This window comes from Gorilla gorilla, chromosome 1 (assembly GCF_029281585.2).
Source record: "Gorilla gorilla gorilla isolate KB3781 chromosome 1, NHGRI_mGorGor1-v2.1_pri, whole genome shotgun sequence".
NCBI lineage: Eukaryota > Metazoa > Chordata > Mammalia > Primates > Hominidae > Gorilla > Gorilla gorilla.
The window spans coordinates 16,402,305-16,423,896 of NC_073224.2; the positions used below are offsets into that span (position 1 = coordinate 16,402,305).

The 21,592-nt window shown below is 47.7% G+C and overlaps 1 protein-coding gene across 1 annotated transcript; it reads right to left on the reverse strand.

The window, feature by feature from the left end:
• Nucleotides 1-581: 581 nt before the first annotated feature.
• On the reverse strand, nt 582-1,630 carry H3-4 (H3.4 histone, cluster member). The gene is given in 2 exon segments (XM_019037772.4): nt 582-1,482; nt 1,484-1,630. Coding segments are annotated over 2 exon segments (405 nt in total). The 5' UTR covers nt 1,609-1,630; the 3' UTR covers nt 582-1,202.
• Nucleotides 1,631-21,592: the final 19,962 nt, after the last annotated feature.

Genomic DNA, 21,592 nt, shown 5'->3' on the forward strand with positions numbered 1-21,592 from the left:
ACTAGCTAGTCATCTACCCTAACAGAAGACAGGGTGAATTCACAACATACATGACTAGCCAGCCTTTTAACTGAATGGGAGATTGGGTATGTTAACACATACAATGAGATGGACTTCTAACCGGAGATGGGCCAACACCACAGCTACATTATGTGTGCACATGGTCACACGCGCACGTGCACACACACACCCCTAGCCAGCCTTCTAACCTAATGGGAGATAGCCCAAGTTAACAAGATACACAACTAGTCAGCCTTCTAAATTAACAGGAGGTAGGCTGAGTTAAAACACACAAGTAGCTGGACTTTTTTTTGTTTTTTTTTTTTGAGATGGAGTCTCGTTCTGTTGCCCACGCTGCAGTGCAGTGGCATGATCTTGGCTCACTGCAACCTCCGCCTCCTGGGTTCAAGCAGTTCTCTTGCCTCAGCCTCCCAAGTAGCTGGGATTACAGGCATGCACCACCAAACCCGGCTAATTTTGTATTTTTAGTAGAGATGGGGTTTCACCATGTTGGCCAGGCTGGTCTGGAACTCCTGATCTCAGGTGATACACCCGCCTCGGCCTCCCAAAGTGCTGGGATTACAGGCGTGAGCTGCTATGCTGGTGAAGTAGCTGGACTTCTAACTTAAAATAGGCCAAGATAATACATACTTGCTGGCCTTAACAGGAGATGGGCTGTCAAGGCAGAAGACTAGCTGGACTGGTAACCTCACTGGAAACAAGCTGCGTGTACACACACACACACACGCAGGACTTGTAACCTAATTTGAAAGAGGCTGAGCTGAGAACACACAAGACCAGCCAGCCTTCCAACCTAACTGTAGATAGGCTGAGTTGACACAACTAGCTGGGGTTGCTTACCTAACTGGAGATAGACCAGTTAGGCTACCCTCAACACCCCGTCCCCAAAACAGACCAACCATGATTCATAAACACACACTACTAGCTGGATTTGTGACTGGAGACAGGCTGAGAGGTAACGCGTGTGAGTAGCTGGCCTCCTAACTGGACAGGGTGAACACAGGATTCGCCAGCCTCCCACCCTAATCGGAAGTAGGTAAGCCGGCACCGGCCGGCGGAAGGAACCCCCCGAAACCCAAGAGCCTGGCTTGCTACAGCAACTCTTCCGACCAGGTGGGTGGCTCTTAAAAGAGCCTTTGGGGTGAACGTTGCGCAACCTCTCAGGTGGCGAGATGGCCCTCCTAGGCCCGCTCCCCGCAGATACGGCATGCCAGCTGGATGTCCTTAGGCATGATGGTGACCCGTTTAGCATGGATGATACACAGGTTGGTGTCCTCAAACAGCCCCACAAGGTAAGACTCGCACGCCTCCTGCAGTGCCATCACGGCCGAGCTCTGGAAGCGCAGGTCGGTCTTAAAGTCCTGAGCGATCTCGTGCACCAGCCGCTGGAAGGGCAACTTGCGGATTAGCAGCTCAGTGGACTACTGGTAGCGGCGGATCTCACGAAGCGCCACCGTGCCGGTAGCGGTGCGGCTTCTTCACGCCGCCAGTGGCGGGTGCGGTCTTGCCAGCCACCTTGGTGGCCAGCTGCTTGCGCGGGGCCTTGCCATCCGTCGACTTGCGCGCAGTCTGCTTGATTCGGACCATGAGTCTGAAACTCCTGCCCCCGCGGCGTCCTCTGCCCAGACCTCAGCGGATTGCTCGCTTTTATAGAGCTTGCCGCGTTCCCATTGGCTGGCCTCAGGTGGCGTGATGGCCCATTGCTCTCTGATTGGCCCACAGGGAACTCCACTCGGCCGCCTCTCCCTTATATTCGTGCCTGTTGGTCGTGGCCACCAGAGCTGGCACCAGCATTGTGAAGGGTTGATGCGGGTAGGCCGCGGTGGTGGGGATCATCTCTCTCCAGCACAAGCTTCCTCATGTCTTCTCAGCGCTCCTCTTCTCCCTTCCCCATGACTTGGGTGGCAAGAGCCTTCTAGAAGCCAGCACATGGCATTCCACTTTTTTAAAAAATTAATTTATTTTTTTATTTTTTGAGATGGAGTTTCACTCTTGTTGCCCAGGCTGGAGTGCAATAGCGTGATCTCTGCTCACTGCAACCTCCACCTCCCAGGTTCAAGCGATTCTCCTGCCTCAGCCTCCCGAGTATCTGGAATTACAGGGATTACAGGTGTCCGCCACCATACCTGGCTAATTTTTTGTGTTTTTAATAGAGATGGGGTTTCACCATATTGGCCAGGCTGGTCTCGAACTCCTGACCTCAGGTGATCCACCCACCTCGGCCTCCCAAAGTGCTGGGATTACAGGCATGAGCCACCAGGCCCAGCTGGCATTCCACTTTTTTTTTTTTTTTTTTGAGACGGAGTCTCTCTCTGTCACCCAGGCTGGAGTGCAGTGGCGCAATCCCAGCTCACTGCAAGCTCCGCCTCCCGGGTTCACGCCATTCTCCTGCCTCAGCCTACAGAGTAGCTGGGACTACAGGTGCCCGCCATCATGCCTGGCTAATTTTGTTTTGTATTTTTAGTAGAGACGGGGTTTCACCATGTTAGCCAGGATGGTCTCGATCTCCTGACCTCGTGATCCGCCCGCCTCGGCCTCCCAAAGTGTTGGGATTACAGGCGTGAGCCAGCGTGCCCGGCCGGCATTCCACTTTTACACAGTGACAAAGCTCTGGGATCCAGCCAGAGTTAAAGGAATCTTCCACTTTTTATGACCTGCAAAGAACTTCCTTCCCTGTATGGCTCAGATGAGCCTTAGGATTCTGAAGAAGGTAAAGATGTGCCTTTCTGGCATATTGTCTATTTTGAGATAAAGGCACTTAAAAAAAAAAAAAAGAAGAAGCAGGTGTAGGAAAATCATTCTGAATTTCTTGTTGTTTCTTAAAGACAAGAGATGAAATTCCCATATGAAAGATGTTCTCCTTATAGTAAAAGCAAGGGAACGTTCTTATCATCAAGGACGGGAGGTGGAAGCTTCCAAATCTCCTCCAACTCTCAAGTTGAAATTTGATCCCTAAAGTTGGAGCCCAGGGAGGGGGGGGCCCAGTGGGAGGTGTGTGGGTCCTGGGGTGTCACCCTCTGAATAGAGTCCTGCCCTCCTTTAGGTTGAGTTCTCACTCTGTTGGTTCCCTGAAGAGCTGGTTGTTGAAAAGAGCCTGGCACCCCTCTCCCCTCTCTCTCTGGCTTCTCTCTCGCGGCAGCCCTGTGACCTCTGCACATACATGGGTTCCCCTTCACCTTCCACCATGAGCAGAAGCAGCCAGAGGCCCTCACCAGAAGCAGAGGTGGGCCCTATGCTTGCTTCCTTCCTTTCTCCCTCCCTCCCTTCCTTGCTTCTTCCCTCGCTTCCTCACTCCCTCCCTTCCTTTCTCATTCCCTCCCTTCCTCCCTCACTCCCTCCCTCCCTTCCTTGCTTCTTCCCTCCCTTCCTCACTCCCTCCCTTCCTTTCTCATTCCCTCCCTTCCTCCCTCACTCCCTCCCTCCCTCCCTTCCTTTTTTTCTTCTCCCCTCCCCTCCCCTCCTTTCCCCTCCTTTTTTCATCTTGCTCTGTTGCCCAGGCCCCTCCTACCTCAGTCTCCCAAGTAGCTGGGACCACATCCAGCTAATTTTTAAATTTTTAATTTTTTTGTAGAGATGGGCTGTCATTATGTTGCCCAAGATGGTCTTGAATTCCTGTGTTCAACTGATCCCCCGACCTTGGCCTCCCAAAGTGCTAGGATTACACCGTGCCCGGCCACTATGCTTTTTTTTTTTTTAATTTTTTGACCTGAGTCTCACTCTGTTGCGCAGGCTGGAGTGCAGTGGTGTGATCTCAGCCCACTGCAACATCCGCCTCCCAGGAAGTTCAAGCGACTCTCCTGCCTCAGCCTCCCGAGTAGCTGGGATTACAGGCGTGAGCCACTGCGCCCAGCCACTGTGCTTCTTGTACAGCCTGCGAAACCATAAGCCAAATAAACCTTTTTTTTTTAATAAATCATCCAGCCTCAGGTATTCCTTTAACAACATGAAACAGACCAAGATAGAAGCCAAGAGAAATCTATACAAACAAACTTTATTAAACTAACCCTTATCTTCCTAGTTGTTGCCACAGTTACTACTCTTTGTTCAACCTAGTGTGTAAGCATTTTGACTTAGTCATTTCTTCACCCCATTAATTATCCTCACTCAAGCCCCGTGGCCTTATCAAATCTCACAACTTACTAGTGTTTGTCCACCTCTGTATATAAGTGACTCTAACTGCCTCTTTGCGTCTTCATTTCCTTATGAGGGCTCCTGTACCACATTAAATTTGTATTAAATAACTGTATGTTTTTCTCCTGCTCATCTCTCTAATGTCAGTCTAATTCTTGGGCCCACCCTGGACCGTAAGATAATGGAGGTAGAATTCTGCCTCCCCTACAGCGCCCCTTGTTGACGCATGACAGGCTCACTGTCTTTGTCTGTTTTGCATTGCTGTAAAGGAATACCAGAAGCTGGGTAATTTATCAACACTTTTTTTGGCTTATGGTTCTGCAGGCTGTATAAGAAGCAAGGCTTCAGCATCTGCTTCTGATGAGGACCTCAGGAAGCCTCCATTCATGGTGGAAGATGAAGGGGAGTCCCTGTGTGCAGAGGTCACAGGGAAAGAGAGAGGAGGGGGTGCCAGGCTCTTTTTAACAACCAGCTTTGGCAGGAACTAATAGAGCAAGAACTCCACTCCCCACAAGGGAGCGCAGGAGTCTATTCATGAAGGATCTGCCCCCAGGACCCAAGCACCTCCCACCAGGCTGCACCTCCAACACTGGAGATTAAATTTCAACGTGAGAATTAATGAGACAAACACCTTATTCAAACTATAGCACCCACTACATTGCCATCTTTGCCTTATCAATGATTACCTGAACTCCTTGTCCCCATGCGTCAATCCACACAAGATGCTTGTTTGCCCAGCCTTGGTTCAGCTTCTCCCCTCCCCCAACGCCCTGATGTTTGGCCTCTCCTGGAGCAGGCCAGGCTCAGGGTAAAGTATCCTCAATCTCTTGTCCCCTCAGCCACCCTTCATCCCACTTCCCCAGACGTGGTTCTTTCCAGCCTCATTCATTCGTCCCTATATGAGAAAACTCCTTCTCTGCGTCACCTTTGGGAGTTTGCAGACCTTAAGGTCAATGCTTTCTCCCTATTGCAGTATTCTGGTATCTCCTATTGCAATAGCCTTTTGCATAAAGATCTCTCCTTACTAAATCTGGATTGGTTTTTTTATTGGACAGTGGTTGTTACACAGAAGGCCTGCTGCCCTCTGCTCATCGGGTCTGGTTGGCTGGGCAGACAGATGGAAGGACCCTAGGACCATCCACCCGTGAAGCCCACCCAGGCTCGCCCCTGGTGTAAATGATGTAGGGTCTGACCTGGCCAGACCAGATGCTGCTCAACCCTTTAACTGCCTGTGAGGATTTGGACACGTTCCATCTTCCTGGAGCTGTCCCTCACTCGAGAGAGGCAGCCTTGGGACTCTCCAGGTGTCCTTAGGGCTAACGGGGCTGATGATGGGCGGATGATGGATTCCAGGCACCTGCTGCGACCTCCCCAGGAGCACCTGCAAAGCAGCCCTTTCTGCCTCATGACTCTACCCAGGCCTCTCTGTGGAGTGGGGCACAGGCTTGGCCAGTTCTCCGAGTGCAGCCAAGAGGCTCACAGGTTTTGGGCACATGTCTGCGACCTCACTTTTCCAGTCATAAGGGCTTTTGCTTTTAGATTCTCAGGGGCTTTGAGCTCCCAAACCACCCAGACATAGCACAGGATGCCACCTGGTTCTATGTGTCTGAGCAAACAAATGCACTCACATGAAGCACAGAATAAAGGGCTGCCTAAATGCGGACCCACCCACCCGTGGCAAGGCTTGAAAACAGCCTCTATATTACATGTAAAAGCTCTTTTTAGATGATTAGCTGAACAGTTCATTTTCTTGATCTCCAGTCATTGAGTTCTATGTCGTTAAAACCCCTAGAAGGACCAAGACGTAGAGAACAATGTCCCCTGAAAACTTCCCAAGAGAGATTTCCTCTGCAAACTGAAGAGAATATGAGATACAAACATTCCCCACAAGGAACTGGTCTGTCGAGGCCACACGCATTCTGTAAATCAGTGCTTTTTCTCTGTCTCCTCGTTGTCTCTCCTTATGGTCTTTGCATGTACAGCTGAGGCAGTAACGGGCCTTGTGTCCTCGTGTTAAAATTCTTTGAGATTTGGGGGTCCTACGTGGTTGGTCATATTGCATCATCTCTGTAGGAGCACTCCCATCAGCAAACAATATGCTATCGCTTCTCCAATTTATAAATTGGCTTTTCTCCTTAGTCTGGGCAGCAGCAAGCCTGAAACCATCTGGACTTTCACAAACTCACTGTAGGGGCAGAGATGGGGGTCTTACAGGAACAGGCACTCCTTCTAGGTCTGGGGTAAACAGTGCACAAAGCGATGGTGAGCTCTGTCCTCCTAAGGCTCTTCCAAAGCCAGTGTGCACTAGGGTTTCCCACTGTTTGTTAGAAAGAACGCCTTCCCTCTCCATCCAATGCGCCCTTCCATCTGGCATCCCACTTCTCTGGCCCACTCTGCAGGAAACTCCTCACAAGTCCTGTCCATACTGACCATCCCCAAGTTCCATCTTCCCATTCTGTGGGCCTGGTGCACGGTGAGTGCTCCATGTGTGTCCAGGAGGGTGCCAGTAGGAGACGACTTTCAATACGGTCTGTGGGGTGAACCAGTCAGTCCACAGTCACATCATCAATTGGGACGAAGCCAAGTGCCAGTCATCTACCTTGGAGCTTCCAGAAGCTGCAGGAAACACTGACATATCTCTAAAGCAGGGGAGTATGTTGGCTGTAGCCGGTTTTTTTTACAATCGGATCTTTGCTGTGTTCATAGCCACTTTCTAAGGGCCCCAGCGTGGGTGTGTCTCCACTGTCCTGATTCCCCACCGCCTCAATAGTAAAAAAGAATCCTGCCACGTGTTCAGTGTTTTTCTGAAGGATCCTTTATAATGTCTTCTTTTTTCTGTCTTTACTTTTTAAATTTGTCTGCAAAACAAGGTATTAATCTATCCGTAATAGAACACACTAAAGCAAATTTTTCTCCTTAAACAGGTAAGATGAACTTCCACCCAGATGGGGTGCTCTAGAACATTTTCTTATTAAGGAGATTTCTTTTCTTGTTCAGTTTGAATAGATGGCAAGAATTCCTCACACCATGAGCTTTTTTTGTTGTCCCATGAGCCCCTGTCGCAGTTTGATGAAGCCTATGGATTCTGTCTTAGAAAGACTTTTTTTTTTTGAGATGGAGTCTCGCTCTGTCACCCAGGCTGGAGTGCAGTGGTGTGATCTCTGCTCATTGCAACCTCTGCCTCCTGGGTTCAAGCAATTCTCCTGCCTCGGCCTCCTTAGTAGCTGGGACTACAGGGACCAGCCACCACACCTGGCTAATTTTTTTTTTTTTTTTTTTTAGCAGAGACAGGGTTTCACCATGTTGGCCAGGCTGGTCTTGAACTCCTCACCTCAAGTGATCCACCCACCTCAGCTTCCCAAAGTGCTGGGATTACAGGCATGAGCCACCATGCCAGGCCAAAAAGTTTTTAAATGCACAAAAATGTTTAAAAATTATTAATACAAAGGAAATCAATTATATTGAAATAAGTTGTGAAAACATATAAAATTAACTTGTCATAGAGTTATAAATGTGCATCTTTATGAATGCATTAAATAACGTTTGAATTAGGAAGTATTTGTAGCTACTGTCATTTCAAAGTCGTGATGGGTGTTAAGGGTCTTCAAAGATATTTGCCATGACTGCACTGTAATAAAACTCCACCCTCTCTCCGCACATCAATTATACTTCTTTCTCAACGTTTTCATGATTGCCCTGGAGTTTGTAATATACATTTACAACCTAAGTCTACTTTTAATAACACTATCCTGCTTCATGGTCAGGAGTGGTAGCTCATGCCTGTAATAAATCTCAGCACTTTGGGAGGCCAAGGCCAGCAATGGCTTGAGCTCAGGAGTTTGAGATCAGGGCAATGTAGTGGGACCCCGTCTCTACAAAAAATATGAAAAAATAGCCGGGCATGGTGTCATGCAACTGTAGTCCCAGCTACTTGGGAAGCTGAGGTGGGAGGATTCCTTAAGCCTGGGAAGTTGAAGCTGCAGTGAGCTGAGACTGTGCCACTGCACTCCAGCCTGGGCAACAGAGCGAGACCCTGCCTCAAAAAAAAAAAAAAAAAAAAAAGAGAAGGAGCCAAACGCTGATGCCCTCTAGGCCCAGTGATAGTGCCAGCACAAGGCCTATACAGGCACTTGGCAAATGCACTGTGTTCTTATTGTTGCAAATGGCCCGTTAGCTTCGCAGGTCACAACAACCCCAAATAACTCCCACACCTGCACCATGCACCCAGTAGACACTCAATAAACATTGACGTCAGGAATGGTCCGTGTGGGTCTGGTTCTGGTTCTCGTTTGTCTCTTCAGATTGTGTGTTCTTGCCTTTTGGCACGTCTTGTCATTTTGTGTTGAAGCTGGAGATAAAGTATCAGGTAATCAGAACTCTGGTATGGCTGGGGCTGGTGGCTCATGCCTGTAATCCCAACACTTTGGGAGACTAAGGTAGGAGGACTGCTTGAGGCCAGGAGTTCAAGATCAGCCTGGGCAGCATATCAAGACCCCGTCTCTAAAAGAAAAAAAAAGTTAAAAAAAAAACAAAACTTAGCTGGGCATGTTCGTGTGTGCCTGTAATCCCAGCACGTTGGGAGGCCAAGGTGAGAGAATCGCTTGAGCCCAGAAGTTTGAGTCTGCAGTGATCTATGACTGTGCCACTGCACTCCAGCCTGGGCCACAGAGTGAGACCCTGTTTAAAAAAAAAAAATCGGGAACATAGGCCGTAAAAGCGCGAGCATTTACATCATCTGGCTCGAAATTGGGCTCTTTTTCATGTTTATTATAGCCATAGGTACCCGAAGTTTTGTTTACCTAGGGTCCTTGTTCTCATCTCCCCTCCTGACTTTAAACTTCCCTAAGAGCTCCTTCACACACTGTCTGGTGTATCATAGTGAGGACTAAGCACTGGCCTTTTGTCTTCCCCAAATAAGCTCTCACCTTTTATCTTACCCAAATTCCCACCTACGGGGTCTAGGGAGTCAACCCCTACAAACCATAAATTCTCATCAGATGGGTTTTATTTGACCCTATATATTGTGACTGACTTTTCAATCTGACTCTGGCATAAAATTTTGAGACAAGGAAAAAATATTCAACCCCAAAATATATTTCCTTGCCATGCCTTGAAATTGCCCTGAAAAATCTCTTGTGGGAAAAATCCACATTCTATAGAGAATCCCCTTTCCCCTTTGTTTTCCTTCCTTTCTTTCCAGATCCAGGAGATAATCAACTAAGAGCCAGGCACCCTTTTAAGTCCCATAAGAAACAATTTACAACCTGCTGTCTCTGAAGTTGGCTATCTGAGCGCTTCCTCTGCACAATAAAACTTGGTCTCCACAATCCTTTATTTTTAACCTGAACATTTCCTTTCTATCGATCCCAGGTCTTTAGACAAGTTCAACCAATTATCTACCAGAAAATGTTTACATTTACTTATAGCCCGGAAGCACTTGCTTTGAGTTGTCCTGCCTTTCTGAACCAAACCAATATATTTCTTAATATTTGATTAATGTCTCATGCCTTCCTAAAATATATAAAACCAAGCTGTACCTCAACCACCTTGGGCACATGTTCTCAGGACCTCCTGAGGGCTGTGTCATGGGCCATGGTCACTCATATTTGGCTCAGAATAAATCTCTTAAAATATTTTACGGAGTTTGACTCTTTTGATCAACAGTAGCTCTTTCTGTCAGACTGTACTCACGCTGGAGCCTTATGGCGTGGTGGCCGGCCTGGGGTGGAGGAAGCATTCCATAGTGTTATGATGAAATCTCAGCCTCTTATTTGGCCTGTGCCCCTGGACTGTGACCTTCACAGGTGTTTCCTAGCTGCTTTTGTCTCCTTAAGGCTAGAGGCGGCTGAAGTGGAGGGAATACCTTTCTCGAAAGGAAAATAAATCTGAAAGGAAAATAAATCTTGGGGCCCCAGAATCACTAAGCTAAAGGGAAAAGTCAAGCTGGGAACTGCTTAGGGCAAACCTGCCTCTCATTCTATTCAAAGTCACCCCTCTGCTCCCTGAGATAAATGCATATCTGATGGCCTCATTTGGAGAGGCTAATCAGAAACTCAAAAGAATGCAACCATTTGTCTCTTATCTACCTATGACCTGGAAGCGCCCTCCCTGCTTCAAATTGTCCTGCCTTTGCCTCGAGTTGTCCCACCTTTCCGGACTGAACCAATGTACATATTACACATAATGATTGATGTCTCATATTTCCCTAAAATGTAGAAAACCAAGCTGTGCTGAGACCACCTTGGGCACATGTCGTCAGGACCTCCTGAGGCTGTGTCACAGATGCACATCCTCAACCTTGGCAAAATAAACTCTCTAAACTAATTGAGACCTGTCTCAGACATTTGGGGGTCACACCTCCCCCAGCTGGATTAAGCCTGTTAGTGTCTCTACCCTGAAGGGCAGGCCTTTCTTGGGGGCATGTCCTGAGTGTACTTCACCATGGTTGCTCTCCCGCCTCCTGCCACAGCCTGGAGGGGTCTTTTCTATTGCACCAAGAGAATCTAGTGTGGTTCCTACAGGTAAAAACCAAGAAAAGAGTGGGCCACCCACACCCATACTTTTGGAATTCAATTTTCCACAAATTGAAAAAAATTAAAATTCCCAAAATGGAAACGCCTTCAGTCCCCAGGAAATTCTTACTCTCAGGCTGTTCCACACCGATGGCTGGAGATTTCCTGCCAGTCAAAGGCTCCGGAAGCTTCTGCTCCAGGTAATCCTGGGCTTCCTTCTCACTGGGGAAGGATGTATTTCATCATCACACAGGATGCTGGGGTTTGGTGTGCGTTGTTTTATCATAATAAGAAATGATCAATTTATTTTATCCAAACTTTGCTATTTACTTAAAAAGATAACTACCCAATATTATAAAAAATAATTTTAGAACTAAGAATTTTTGCTTTTCAAAATTTATGAACATAATGAGTCACATTTACAGATTTCCCAATTGTTACAAGCCCTCCCATTCCTGAGAGTAGCCCGGCTTCATTCTGGCGGTGGAGAGGGCTTGGCAGGCTGGTATGTGCATTCTGATTGGCTGACATCCTGCAGTGGTTTGGTCCAATTAGAGAGCTGAACTGGCAGCATCTTATTTAAATGTGCACTTTAATCCAATCAGATGCTGGATTTCTCTAAGCCCTCATTTGAATGTAAGCCATACAAATGGGACCAGCTGTGCAAATGACCTTTGCAAGGCAATGCCTTGTCTCCCACTCAAACTCCATTTCTCCACCTAGGAGGAGAACTTGACCGCTAGATGTGGTTTGTGTTCAGAATAATCAGGGGCGGGTTACAGGCTCCCCCATCACGCACCTAGTGTCCACAAGTGTGCACATCTTCACTAAGTTCCCCAGCTGCAAGGAAGCAGCTTGTATTTGCAGTAAAAGCTGTAGTTGGCAGTGTCAGCTCTTTTTGCCAGCCTAAAGCTTATGAGAGACACTCAACTCAATTCCACCTGAGTCTGATGAATTTAATGGAAGAAAACTGAATTCCCAGGAAGTGTGGTGGTCTAACAAATTCCATCAATAGGAAGCATTTTCTTGAGTTCTGTACTTCAAATATGCTATGGAAGCAGCCACATTCCTTGCTGATGATAGTCAGGGTTAGTTTCAAAGGGTTCTAGTTGGCACAGGGATTTCTGAATCTAAAAGACAAAGATGTGGAGAGAAAATAAGTTAGTATGAAAAAACAAGGGGAATAGCTGACAATACCAGCTCCTAGTGTGACTGTCATTTTGTGCATTCGGGCCGACCCCCTCCTGCCCCTCAATGGTATAATAACATGGTAACTACGATGGGATTCTTGATTGAAAGGAGGTGAGGAGGAATTTCATTCTTTCTGAAAGTCTGAACTATTGACACAGAGTATGCAATCTTATGTCCTCTCCTGAGTCTTAGAAATCCCAGAAAGGCTACTCGATAGAAATCAGTGTCCTCACCTGGAACAGTACTAAATGGATACAGCCTGGATGAGCACAGCAAGGTAAAAGGGATGAAGCACTCATCTCTTTTTCATGTCAGAGGAGTGCTGAAGCTCTTATATAGTAACTTTCTCCTTCTTTACACAGATTATGTGTATTTAGCAGTTAACTGTGCACCGTCAATTCATAATGCCAACGAAAATGTTGTCTAGACAGGGCTTCAGTATGCTCTGTCTATTCTTACGAATTCCAGAAGCCGGCTGGGCGTGGTGGCTCACACCTGTAATCCCAGCACTTTGGGAGGCTGAGGAGGGCGGATCACGAGGTCAGGAGTTTGAGACCAGCCTGGCCAACATAGTGAAACCCCGTCTCTAGTAAAAATACCAAACTTAGCTGGGCGTGGTGGCACGTGCCTGTAATCCCAGCTACTCAGGAAGCTGAGGCAGGAGAATTGCTTGAACCCGGGAGGCGGAGGTCACAGTGAGCAGAGATAATGCCACTGCACTCCAGCCTGGGCGACAGAGCAAGATTCCGTCTCAAAAAAAAAAAAAAAAAAAAAAGAATTCCAGAAGCATCTATTAACCCAAACTATCCTGGCTACCTCTAAAACAGACTTTGCATTCATTTTCTATTGTTGCCATAACACGTTACCACAAATACAGTGGGTTAAACCAAAGTCCATTTATTGTCATACAGCCCTGAAGGTGAGAAGTCCAGATCACCCTGTGGGCAGCGCTGGTACCCTCTGAGGTCTCTCTCCTTGGCTTGCAGGTGGCTGTCTTCTCTCTGTGGCTCCTCACATTGTCTTCCTTCTGAGCGTGTCTGGGTCCAAATTTCCCTTTTATCAGGACACCAGTCCCGCTGGATTAGGACCTACCCTAATGATCTCCTTTCAACTACCTCCGCAAACATCCTATCTCTAAATAAGGTCACATTCTGAGGTGATGGGGGCCAGGACATATTATTTCCAATATTCATATGAATTTTGGGGTGTGACATAATTCAGCGTATAGCACACAGTCACTATAGATGTGAGATCTCATAGAATCACCACAAACTGCAAAACTGACCCCGATCACAGTTGTCAAACAAACTTAGCCATGGGCCTTTGGGGGAATCCCCTGTGGTCAGCAGCCTCTAAAATACCCGAAGGATTCCTGCCTCCTGGTGTTTGTGCCTGTGGGTGGTCCACACCCCTCGATTTACCAACTGGTTTGAACAAGTGGGTTCTGGCAGCAGTGATGACACTTGTGGGATTAGGTTATAGAAAGACCTCGGCTTCTCACTGGGGGTTCCCTCCTGCTCTCCCTGGGCAGCTCCGTCTGGGGAAGCTGGTGGCCAGGCTGTGTGCAGCGCAGAACAGAAGCCCACAGGAAAGAATCTAAAAGTGGATCTTGGCCAGGCCTGGTGGCTCATGCCTGTAATCCTAGCACTTTGGGAAGCCGAGGCAGGTGGATCACCTGAGGTCAGGAGTTCGAGACCAGCCTGGCTAACATGGTGAAACCCCATCTCTACTAAAAATACAAAAATTAGCCGGGTGTGATAATTACGTCTGTAATCTCAGCCAGTTGGGAGGCTGAGGCAGGAGAATCACTTAAACATGGGAGGCGGAGGTTGCAGTGAGCCGAGATCACACCACTGCACTCCAGCCTGGGCAACAGACTGGGGACTCCATCTGAAAAAGCAAATTAAATAAAGTAAAAAATAAAATAAATAAATAAAACTGGATCTTGAGTCTGCTGACAGTCACATGCCAGAGCCTGGGGGCAGGTTCTGCCCAAGTCAGGTCTGAGATGACTCCAGCCCTGGACAGCGCTGATGGCAGCCTTCTGACAGGCCCCACCTAGGCAGCACTGCAATTCCCGACTGCCATACAGACACTGTGGGACAATACGCATATGTTGTCTGGAGCTGCTAAGTTTTGAGGATAATTTCTTAGGCAAATATCACCTCCTTTCCAGACAAGGTCAGCCATATGTTGGATCTCTATTTGGTTAAAACCGCGAGTCACTTTGTAAGTATCAAAATCTGCCTTATGTAGCCTTTGGCCCCTAAATCAAGCTGTTAAGCAATGAGAACCTGAAACTTCAAGGAGTTTTATAGCCAGTGAATAGAAGAAAGTTCCTTTTAGGATAGTTGGGATAAAAAATAATGTCAGCTTTTTATTATAGACTTCTAAATATCTCTAGTGTACTAAATCAGGAACTTGGATTCCCACATTAGCCAGGATTTAGGGGTGAACTGCCAACAAACAACCCCACAACTGCAAATTGGCCTTTCCTGCCTGTGGGTCTGTGAGTGGCTACAGGGCCCCCAAATGAAAGCGGGGTGCTCAGGTGCAATTAGTGCACTTCTCATTTGGGGATTCTTAGTTTAAGAGTGAGGGAATGCTACTCATCCCATCGAAAGAGGTGGGGAGTCAGCATTAGCTGGACCATATTAAATCTAAAAGAGCCCAAATCCTTGTCATAATAATTCATTATTCTTCATTCCACACTCAACGTACATTGCTCTTGAAAGGCAGGAGAATATCCTCCCCAAAGGATACCACCCCTTCCCCAAAGGATGCCACACCCTCCCCAAAGGATGCCACCCCTCCACAAAACGATGTCACACCCTCTCCAAAGGATGCCACCCCTCCCCAAAGGATGCCACCCCTCCACAAAATGATGTCACACCCTCTCCAAAGGATGCCACCCCTCCCCAAAGGATGCCATACCCTCCCCCAAACGATGCCACACCCTCTCCAAAGGATGCCATACCCTCTTCAAAGGATGCCACCCCTCTTCAAATGACGCCACTCCCTACCCAGATGATGCCACCCCTCCCCAAAGGATGCCATACCCTCCCCCAAACGATGCCACACCCTCTCCAAAGGATGCCATACCCTCTTCAAAGTATGCCACCCCTCTTCAAATGACGCCACTCCCTACCCAGATGATGCCACACCCTCTCTGAAGGGTGCCACCACCTCTCCAAAGGATGCCACCCCCTCTCCAAAGGATGCCACACCCTCCCCAAAGGATGCGACCCCTCCCCAAAGGATGCCACTCCTCTCCAAAGGATGCCACCACACCCCAAAGGATGCCACCTCTCCCCAAAGGGTGCCGTGCCCTCCCCAAAGGTTGCCACCTCTCTCCAAAGGATGCCACACACTTTCCAAAGGATGTCATACCCTCTCCAAAGGATGCCAGCCCTTCCCAAATGATGCCACCCCTCCCCCAAAGATGCCACACCCTCTTCAAAGGATGCCACCCCTCCCCAAACAATGCCACCTCTCCTCAAAAATGCCACACCTTCTCCAAAGGATGCCACCCCTCCTCAAACGATGCTATCCCCTCTCCAAAGGATGCCAGCCCTCCTCAAACGATGCTACCCCCTCTCCAAAGGATGCCACCCCTCCCCAAATGATGCCACCCAAAGGATGCCCCCTCCTCTCCAAAGGGTGCCATTCCCTCCCCAAATGATGCCACCCACTCTCCAAAGGATGGCACCTCCTCTGTAGAGTGTGCCATCCCCTCCCGAAAGGATGCCACCCCCTCCAAAGGATGCCACCCCTTCCAAAATGATGCCACACCCTCTCCAAAGGATGCCACCCCCTCCTTAAACAATGCCACCCCTCCCCAAAGGATACCACCCTCTCTCCAAAGGAAGCCACCCCATCTCTAAAAGGTGCCACCCCCTCCTCAAGGGATGCCACCTCTTCCCCAAAGGATGCCACTTTGGCACAAGGATTATTTGGAGCTGAAGGCCAATAATAATCCATTGTTGAGAAACAACGGAGGTAAAAAAGCTTTCTGCTCGCCCCTATTTTCCTAAAAACAGGACAAAATGGACAAAGTTGTCTTTGCCTCTCCACCAGGAAGGAATCAATTTAATCATGTGAGATGACTTCAGACGCTTATCAGCCAGGACACAGCACCAGTGAAATCTGCATGCCAGGCCTTACTCGCGGGCCCTCTCCACCACTGCTTCCCATAACTCCCCTCCTCCACATCTTTCACTCTTCGCCTTAGCTGAAGGCGCTACACAGGCCGGAGTTCTCTAGCTGAACTAAGGAAAAGTCCTGCAGCAACAGTATTTGTTAGAATGTTGGGGTGCTCAGGCCTCCGAAACAGAACCTATCTCTCCGACCTTCTCCCACCCTCCTTTTACCTACTCCTTTTGCTCCCCAGGCAGGCCACAGAAATGAAAACTGTAGTCTTTCCCCACCTTTCTGTCTCAGACCTGGCCATAAGGACATTTTCTGACTTCCCTTTTCTGATTGTGGGTCATAAGACTCCCAGTTTAGAGAGGGTCCTGCCCCATACCCAGGAGGAAGGATGCTGCCCAGAGAGGCCAAGAAGAGTCTGAACACATGGGCTCTGCTGGGGTTCCCCGCTCAGTCTGTTGGGGTTACATCACACACTTTCTGTCCGGTCACATTTCTACATGGCTGTCTTCTATCATGTCCATCCAATGAAGTCTCCATAAAAGGCCCAAGGGGACAGGTTTTGGGGGCTTCTGGAGGGCTGAACTCGTGGGGGCTTGCAGGAAGGGTGAGGGAGAATTCATTTGCAGGCTGGGAGGGTGGCGCAGCCCAACTCCGCTGGGTCAGAAGGCCCTGCGCTTGGACCTTTGCAGAGCTCTCCCTCTGCATCCCTTCATCTGGCTATTTATTTGTAGCCTTAAACTATTCTTTAAATAAACAAGTAAATGTAAGTAAGTGTTTCTCTAGTTTTATGAGCTGCTCTAACAAATTAATCAAGCTTAAAGAGGGGGTCGAGGGAACCCCAACTTACAGCTGGTCAGAAGTTCTGGAGGCTTGGACTTGCCCATGGTGTCTGAAGTGGGGGCAGCCTCGGGGACTGAGCCCTCAACCTATGGGATCTGATGCAATCTCCAGGTAGATACTGTCAGAATTTGTTTATTTATTTAGTTTTTTTATTGTTATGATTATTTGAGATGGGGTCTTGCTCTGTTGCCGAGGCTGGAATGCAGTGGTGAGACCGTAGCTCACTGCAGCCTGGAACTCCTGGGCTCAAGCAATCCTACTTCAGTCTCCTGAGCAGCTGGGACTATAGGCATGCACCACCATGCTCAGCTACTTATTTTATTCTTGTAGAGACAGAGTCTTGCTATGTTGCCCAGACTGGTCTCCAGTTCCTGGGCTCAAGCGATTCCCTCCTACCTCTGCCTCCCAACGCTGGGATTACCAAGGCATGAGCCACTGTGCCCGGCTGAAGTCGGAATTAAATTGGGTTCAAGGACACCTAACTGGTGCCCACTAAAACATTGGTTGCTTGCTTGCTTGCTGATAGGGAGAAATCCTCACATGTTTGGTCACAGATGTCTTCTGTGTTCATTGTTGTGTTGTGAGATCAGAGGAAAAACAGTTGTTTTTTTTCTACATCAGAGGACACAAATATTCAGACCATAGCAGCTGTGGCAGGAATTTGCTGTTCTATTCCAGCCAACACCTGAAGACTGGTCCAGGCTCTTCCTTTCCTAGAGCATTTACTGAAACCAGCTCACAACTGGGAATGCTTCCTTTGGCGTGTTGAGATGTCCATGTGTCTCCTACAATCTAGCAGTGGCTCCTCGAAGAACCCAGAGCCATTCCTTTGAAACCAGGAGGGAGAAGGCCTCAGTCTCTGCCAGAAGGTAGAATCCTGACTTTGGGCCTGGCTGGCTAGCAGACGCAGATGGTCTCATCTGATTGGCACAGAGCCCCCGCTCACCCCATCTCCTTCCCTTTAAGACACCCCGCCACCCCTGCACAAATTAGAATGGAGGCGACTCTGTACTGACTGCAGCTGGCACTGAATGGAAATCTGTTTTCACTGCTTTAATGTCCAGCTTTATCTTTGCGTTAACTGAAAAAATCACAGGATCTATAAATTGGAAAAGCAGATTTCACTTCTTGTAGAGGGTTACAGCCTGCAAAGTGGCCATCCCTCGGTCAGGGAAGCACAGCTTTGGCCAAACCCAGTGCCTGGGCCAAGCCCAGGCACTTTGGGGGAGGGAGGAGTTGGGGCAGGAGCTCTGTGCTTGTTTGGCTTTGCCAAACACACATATTCCACAGCCTACGGGAGGGCTATGGAGATCCATGAGGGTAGCCCTCACACATGTTCACGGAACACACATGCACATGACATGTGATGCATGCTTACCTTGAGGTGGAGGCTTCACATGTAAATGTATTCCAATTAGGTCTTTCCAGGACTCAAAGGTGCTCAAGTGCACAGCGTCTGTAAACTGGCCAGGACTAGCCCAAGTTCGTGGTCTCTCATCAGGAGAAAGCTCTTGAAGTCAGTGTCTTGTCCAGTGAATGCTGCCGTCATGGCTGGTGGAGCAGGGGGTCGGAGAGTCAGCCTCTGTGAGCTGGGTAAGCTGCAATTGTCTTAATGTTGCTTAGCTGGAGGCCAGTGCTTGTTTAGCTGCTGGAGTAAAAGAAAACCCTTGCAGCAGTGAGAACATGGTTTATTCTTTAAGTGTAGGGTGCTGACTTAACCCTTAGGTCTTGTTTATAATTTGGCACCTTATTGCCACAAAGACTCCATCCTGTGTCTGTGTTTTTTTTTAAAAAATTCTCTTAACCTCACCTGGACTGTCTCTATGTTAACATGAATGCTGTCAGTTGTGTCTAAACCTCAACAGAAAGGGGTATAATGAGATGTGTCACTCCCATCCTATCATGGCCAGAAACTCAGTTTTTAAGGTTCTATGGGGTCCCTTTTACCAATAGAGTGTCTGTGCAGTTGGTTGGGGGTGCTTAGGATTTTATTTTTAGTTTACAGTCTCTAAATCAGGAGACACAGACCGGCTGGCCTATTTGTAGATATGCCGATTAGCATCCAGTAAAGGCTGGCCCCGGATTTATGTGAAATGAGGAGGGTGAAACCCCAACCTGCAAGACCCTGGGCCCAAACTGCAGTAGCAACAATGCCAAAGTTGCAGCATTTTTCATAAAACAACTCTCACGTATTATTATCCTTGAATTTCTTGTCATAGCAAGTGTGGAAGATTCACCAGAACCATCAGGCAGAACCACACATTTGTTTTCAGAAATGTCTTTCCTTTCTTTCCACAATGTTGCTTTGGCTTAAATGTTTGTGTCAGAGACATGTGAACCAGAGCAACTCCATCTTGAATAGGGGCTGGGTAAAATAAGGCTGAGACCTGCTGGGCTGCATTCCCAGGAGATTAAGGAGGTTAAGGCATTCTAAGTCACAGGGTGAGACAGGAGGTTAGCACAAGATACAGGTCATAAAGATGCTGCTGATAAAACAGGTTGCAGTAAAGAAGCTGCCCCAAACCCACCAAAACCAAGATGGCGATGAGAGTGACCTCTGGTCATCCTCACCACTACACTCCCACCAGTGCTATGACAGTTTACAAATGCCATGGCAACATCCAGAAGTTACCCTATATGGTCTAAAAAGAGGAGAAACCCTCAGCTCTGGGAATTGCCCACACCTTTCCTGGGAGACTCATGAATAATCCCTACCTTATTTAGCATATAATCAAGAAATAAACATAAAAATGGGCAACCAGCACACCATGCCACTGCTCTGCCTATGGATTAGTCATTTTTCATTTCTTTACTTTCTTAATAAACTTGCTTTCACTTTATGGATTTGCCTCAAATTCTTTCTTGCACCAGATCCAAGAACCCTTTTTTGGGGTTTGGATTGGGACCCCTTTTGGGTAACATTTGTGTCCCCAGCCCAAACTCATCTGTGGAAGCCCCAACCCTCAATGTGAGGATGGCATAGGAGGTGGGGCCTTGGGGAGATAATTAGGTCATCAAGGTGGAGCCCTCACTGATGGGATTAGGGCCACTGTAAAATGGACTCCAGAGAGCTGCCTCACCCCTTCCATCACATGAGGTTGCAACCACAAGACTGCACTCTACAGCCCAAAAGAGGACCCTCACCAGACCCCAGCCCTGCTGACACCTTCATCTTGAACCTTCAGCCTCCAGACTGTGAGCAAAAATTCTATTGTCTACAAATTGCTCAGTCTCTGGTGTTTTGTCATAGCAGCTTGAAGTGACTGAGACAAATGTCCTCACTTGAGGATGAGGCATCAGCATTATCATGGAAGGACTACCAATGATCATGGTGACTTTTTTTCTTCTTTATTTCTTTAAACTGACAAAAATTGTATATATGGTGTACAAGGTACTGTTTTGAAATATGTATTGTGTTTGGAATATGGATTGGGGAATGGCTAAATCAAGCTAATTAACATAGACATTACCTCACATATTTATTTGTGGTGAGAACACCTAAAATCTACTCTCTTAGCAATTTTCATGTACTACATTGCTGTGAATTATAGTCATTGTGTTGTACATTAGATGTCTTGAACTGACTCCTCCTGTGTCAGCGTGCCCTAGCCCCCTCCTGTGCCCTTTAGTCAGCGTCTCTGGCCCCCAGATCCTGGTGACCATCATTCCACTCTCTGCTTTATGATATCAACCTCTTTAGATTCCACATAGAAGTGAGATTATGCAGTGTTTGTCTTTCTATATCTGGCTAATTTCACTTAACGTAATGTTCTCATTTCACCCCTGTTGTCGCAAATGAGGGAATTTCATTATGTTTTAAGGCCGGAATAGTATTTCATTGTACATATGTACCATATTTTCTTTACCCATTCATCCGACAATGGATACTTAGGTTAACTTCATGTCTTGGTTATTGTAAATGGTGCTGCAGTGAACATGGTGCAGATCTCTCTTCTGGATACGGATTTCATTTCCTTCAGATATATCCCCAGCAGTGGGGTTGCTATATCGTTTGGGAATTCTATTTTGAATTTAATAATGTTTTCCATAATAACTGTACTATCATGGTGATTTTGAAGATCAATATATCTCCACAGGGTAGACATCTACACCATCATTAAAAAAAGAGAACAGTGGCCGGGCGTGGTGGCTCATGCCTGTAATCCCAGCACTTTGGGAGGCCAAGGCGGGCAGATCACAAGGTCAAGGATTTGAGACCAGCCCGGCCAACATGGTGAAACCCCATCTCTACTAAAGATACAAAAAATTAGCCAGGCATGGTGACGCAGCGCCTGTAGTCCCAGCTACTTGGGAGGCTGGGGCAGGAGAATCGCTTGAACCCAGGAGGCAGAGGTTGCAGTGAGCCGAGATCGCACCATTGCACTCCAGCCTGGGGGACAGGGTGAGACTCCATCTAAAAAAAAAAAGAGAACAGTGAAAATGAGAGACAAAAGTAGCTGATTCCCAGCTTCAATTTTGTCTGTAATACTAATTTTCATGAAGAGCAACATAAACTCCTTGGAGTGCAGTTAAATCCATATCTGGAGTCAAAAAAACAAAAATTCAAAGCAAAACAAAACACCCATGATAGGTCTGAAATAACTTTTTGCTGTCAGAAAGCAAAGATGAGCCAGGTGCCAGTGGCTCACACCTGTAATCCCAGCACTTTGGGAGGCCGAGGTTAGAGTTCAAGGCCATCCTGGGCAATATAGGGAGAACCCGCCTACAAAACAAAACAAAACAAAAAC